General features: G+C 34.5%; 1 protein-coding gene across 1 annotated transcript; it reads right to left on the bottom strand.

Annotated features, from left to right (window-relative positions):
• Positions 1-1,854: 1,854 nt before the first annotated feature.
• On the bottom strand, positions 1,855-4,655 carry LOC138309580 (uncharacterized). The gene is made up of 4 exons (XM_069250807.1): positions 4,593-4,655; positions 3,762-3,892; positions 2,832-2,920; positions 1,855-2,265 (listed from the first exon to the last, which is right to left on the bottom strand). The coding sequence occupies exons 1-4, from the start codon at positions 4,652-4,654 to the stop codon at positions 1,855-1,857; spliced, it is 693 nt and encodes a 230-aa protein (XP_069106908.1). The 5' UTR covers position 4,655.
• Positions 4,656-5,008: the final 353 nt, after the last annotated feature.

Here is a 5,008-nt window from a genome sequence, read left to right as displayed (position 1 = left end):
TTATCAAACAATACATGTTTTTCAGGGCCTTGAAGGTCTGAATACTCAAGTTTGTTGGTTTCCTTGTTGATGTGAAAATTGAATTTGATCCCAAGTTGTTGCAAAAATATTTTCGAAGCATTTCATATGCTGAAATTTCTCTAAATCTAACCCTGTTCTGAAAGTTGAAGTTGATGAAATATTATCTAGCATTCTGATTTCTGTAATCAAGAGAGAAAGAAGCTTATCACTTATTCTAAGAAACATATACAATGTATCAATGACAACATCTGTCAAAGGTATATTTTCAAACAAAGGCTTCCTTGCCATTGAGAATGAAGTTTTCTTGTTCGCTTTCTTTCCTCCAGATGATTCTTCAAAGTAACCAAGTCTGGCTCCTTGATCAGCACTTGACATTGACCAGTGTTTTGATAGATTTCCTCTTTCTTTCCTTCCACATTTACAATAAATACAAGTGAATTCAGCTTGTATAGATGATATCCCCACGGATGTCAAAAGAAACTTGTAGTCTCCTCCCAAATAAATTCTTACAGTAAATGTTCTGTGTGCTATCTGTATAACTGTGCCCTGCATATCTTTTACATCACTACAGATGTCCGACAGACCCAATTGTAATTCCTCATATTTTTCTGGAGTTTTGATGATTGCTAGAGGGTAGTTCCCCTGTGCCGATCCACATCTCGATTCATTCATAATTGTAAATGTCACATTTACCAAGTTTAAATGTTTTCCAACTCTTGTTCCATCTCCAGAAATTTTGATGTGCAGCACATTGTCATTTTCAGAAAAATTGGAATTATCCTTCATTAGTTTTTCAACTACAACCGAAAGTCTCTCTTTCAAGGATTGTTGAACTCCACAACCGTCTGGAGTATCCGTAATACTGAAATTGCTATTCATTGCAATAATATACTGCGACAGCTTGTAACTCCGTGGTAGTGATTTGTAAAGCATAGATACTTCATGATAAGCTTTCTGGGATATATTTAAACGAATCTAATATGTATATCAACATATTGAGTTCTTCTATATCCCCCTGCATACCCGTCCCTTTGCCATCATCATTAGTTCTCTCAAAAAGTTTCAAGCTTTCACATTTTCCATTGCGTAATATGTTGACAGAGGTGACTTGACATCCATTCTCTTGTAAAAAAGATAAGGCACTTTTGCATTTTTCTACCTCTGTTTTTCGTAACTTAGACTGATGAGATTTACTACAATCTTCAAACAACTTCCTTTTCCCTCGTGTAGAACTTGCATTGGAACAGTTATTTTCATCTTTTTCAGTTTTATCTAGCAAAATGTTCTTATGATTTTTTACTTTACCACTTAACACCTGATTTTCATTCTGTAGAAAACGTACAGTTTCGGTTAATGTATTGTTTTTATGTTCAAGCTCATGTGCTTTCTCAGTAGAATCTTCAAGTTTCTTTTGCAAATTGTGGCGATCTAATGATACATTCCAGTTGTAAGTTGATTTTTTCAACGTCTTTAAGAATTCTGCGTACTGTCTGCCACCTTTTTTGCATGCTTGCAATCCGTTTTGCTTCAACTTATGAAGAATAGTTTTCAAATTTTTGATCTCTTGATTATTAACAATAAAAGATACATTTAGGTGATCCTCAAGTAACTGAATATATTGAAAAATGCTGTCAGATATACCCTTATTCCAAAAATTTGATTTTAGAATATTGAAAAGAACATATTTGCTAATAAACATAATTTATAAATTACCTACTGTAATATACATATAGATATGACTGAAATTTAGTGGAGTGAAATTTAGTTTTACAACATTACAAAACTGCCTTTCATAGTTTACATCATAGATTGTTACATGTAAAACATATTTTCTTACAGCAAATCATTATTCAGCAAGTTGCACAGGAACGCATTGTTTCCTGCACACATCACAAACGTGAATGTTAGGCAAACGCCTCTGTCAATGGCTGTTTCCACTTTATGGTCTGGAAAAATTATGTATTCTTTAAGTGGTTGGCGCTTATACATCCAGAACTTCACTGTTTCTGTTTTTACATAAAAATTGTCTCCAGATTCATTTATTACTCTATAGTCCCATCCCACACCAAGTGGTGTTTCTAGACTCTGACGTTTTTTGATATGGTACACTATCCTGTGTGTTGTAACCTTATAAACGCTTGCATGTTCTTGAAGAGACTTGAAATCTTCCAAATCAGTTATTGCAATTCGAAGAATAATCCTCGAATCTGTCGTTGTGCTTGCTAAGCGCTCCTTAATTTGGACCTGCAAGACAAAGCAGAAATAGAGTATTTATGTTAATATATCAAATGTATCAATGAACTAGTAACAGATATTGATTCAGTAATCAGAAAATAACAAACACAAGAATAAACGGACAAAAAGAGAATGAAGAATATATCCCTCATAGCAATCAAAGCAGTCTGAATAAGTAATTCATAAAATTACAAAATCAATGTCACAGTGACCTTACTTTGGTTTGCAACATACCATCTCATCAATTTAATTATTTTGTGCATAATCATATTCTGAGTTATCTGCCCTTGTAGGTAGGTGTTGATAGTTACATCAGTAGATTCATAATCATCTGTGTGTCTTAACATAATATTTTTTCTCAAGACAATAACAAACAATGACTACCTGCGGTGACAAATAATTTGTATCTGTTTCCCCATCCAATAACGATGCTACTGATAAAATTTTGACTCTGACAGAGTATCAAACAGACAGAGCAGTTTGTTGACAGACAGACTAACTGCGATGACACAATATCGCATAAATATAAGCTCAGATGGGTCTTAACCAGATGAGCTAATTAACAAAACACTTACAGCAAGTTGTTTGCAAAGTGTATTGGTTGATACACTAAGTTCAACCAAATCCTCCCTGTTCCGCCACTCGTCATAACGTCTTGGCCAGCCTGCAGAAACACAAAAATATTGTAAATGATAATACCCATGTTACTAATTGGGATAACTTGAACAATTACAGTATTAACCACCAATGAAAAACTACAGATATGGCAGATAAAAAAAGACATTACATAAAAAAATATGCATTATCACCTTCATACTATTTTGTGATAGCTAGTACATGTAGATAAATATAGATGTATCTATGGATTCTTCAATTCTTTAAAAGTGTACATGACATGTATCAGACTGGAGTTTGAACTTCATCCCTCTTAGCACCTAGCTATAGTCACATGTAATGTCTATTCTATAGGTACAAGTTCAACTGCATTTAGATTTATCAATTATATCAAGTAAAATGACTTAAATAGTGTAAAATATCACCCATGAAATCAATGATAATTTAAGCATGATGTATGGTCAACACCATCTCCATCCATAACGTAGTCTAGACACAGAATTTTTTTGTTTTGGAAATTTCGGCTCAGTTACTAAGGTCTGTTCTGGTTGCATGAGAATTTTTCAACAGTTATATAAAAACTAGGGGGCTGCCGTGAGTGAGTGGTAAAGGTGTCATGACCCATGATCATCATCAGTAGTCATCGATCCACCTCTGGAGTTACAAATTCAAACCCTATGTAGGGCAGTTGTCAGGTACTGATCGCAGGCCTGTGTTTTTTCTCCGGGTACTCCGGCTTTCCTCCACCAATAAACCTGGCACGTCATTACATGACCCTGGCTGTTAAGAGGATGTTAAACTAATAAAACACAAGCCCTAGAAAAACTCAAAAGACATTTCCAAATTACCCTTGCTGTTGGTAAATAAAATAAATCAATATGAAAACTCACCAATGTAGTGGATTCTGACTTTCTTGTTTTTACTGTCCTCAACTGTGATTGGCCACAATTTATCACCATCACTTGGCCTTGAATAACTTCTAGCAGTATCTTTTTCTGCATATGATACTTTAAGTAGTTCACTGAAATCAAAATATATATATAAATATTTAAAATTATATATATATAACAATACTAATGATAAATTTAAAGAAAAATCCTTACGGATGAAATCTATAAGAAATAAAACCAATAACGACTGACTAGTGAGCGCTTTCGCCCCATTCAAGGGAGCTCTTCAGACTGTTTATTCACCATCATATTTATAATAAACAGTCTGAAGAGCTCCCTTGAATGGGGCGAAAGCGCTCACTATTCAGTCGTTATTGTTTTTCTTATATATATTAATAATATTTGTTATTTAACAATTTTGATTAATATGAGACACAAGCCAACGAGTTATATATATTTACTACGGATACAACTTGTAACACCCCCTACCCCCCCCCCCCCCCCCCCGATTGACATGTAGTGTAGTGGCCTAACGCCCCCACCCCCACCCCACCCCCCCCTATACACCCATTTAAATTAATTTCTGTATTACTAGTAGTCACAAGTGTTGGTTTACAACGTAAATGATATATAATTAATATTAATTTATGTCATTCAATATAATTTTGCAATGCCGGGCAATATATCCTGGGTATGTATTTGATATTCACCGTGCAAATCGCAAATATTCTAACAGATATTCTAAATTAACGTATATTATTTCCCCGCATATGCATCGACCGAACATTAATTGCACATATTACAAGCATCTACATCTCAATATAAACTTACTTGTATGTACTGACCTGACGGCCTTCCTTGTTTGTTATTTGCTTTTTACGTTCAGCCGCCATGTTGTTTTTCAGAGAATTTGGCGCCTGTTGTAAAAACAAGGGGCATAACAATAACTATTTCGTGTGAATTCATTGACTACGTATCGTCGCCGAAGTTAGCCCGTATGAGCATACGTCTCCTGGAGCCTGGATGTTTTTTGAGAGTAAATCTGTCTTTTTCGTCGTTTTCGACAACTCTTTGAACGTCGGCGTATTTGAAATCTTCCAAGGAGGAAAGTTCCAAAATGTCGTCTACAAACAAATATCCTTCTGCAACGCAAGGACAATGAATGTTGTTATAATTAAATTAAGTAATTTTATATCAAAGACTGAGTTGAAATACATAAAACGATCCAATTTTGATACAAGACATAC

The sequence above is a fragment of the Argopecten irradians genome, chromosome 15 (genome assembly GCF_041381155.1).
Source record: "Argopecten irradians isolate NY chromosome 15, Ai_NY, whole genome shotgun sequence".
NCBI classification, from domain to species: domain Eukaryota; kingdom Metazoa; phylum Mollusca; class Bivalvia; order Pectinida; family Pectinidae; genus Argopecten; species Argopecten irradians.
Note: the sequence above shows the minus strand (reverse complement) of the source record. Positions and strands in the feature narration are given on the sequence as shown.

Excerpts from the sequence above, each read along its gene's own strand:
- LOC138309580 (XM_069250807.1), bottom strand. The coding sequence starts at position 4,654 with ATGGCGGCTGAACGTAAAAAGCAAATAACAAACAAGGAAGGCCGTCAG. Across the intron at positions 2,921-3,761 it reads AGTCAGAATCCACTACATTG|GCTGGCCAAGACGTTATGAC; the intron begins GTGAGTTTTCAT and ends GTGTTTCTGCAG. Across the intron at positions 2,266-2,831 it reads CACTTTGCAAACAACTTGCT|GTCCAAATTAAGGAGCGCTT; the intron begins GTAAGTGTTTTG and ends TTTGTCTTGCAG.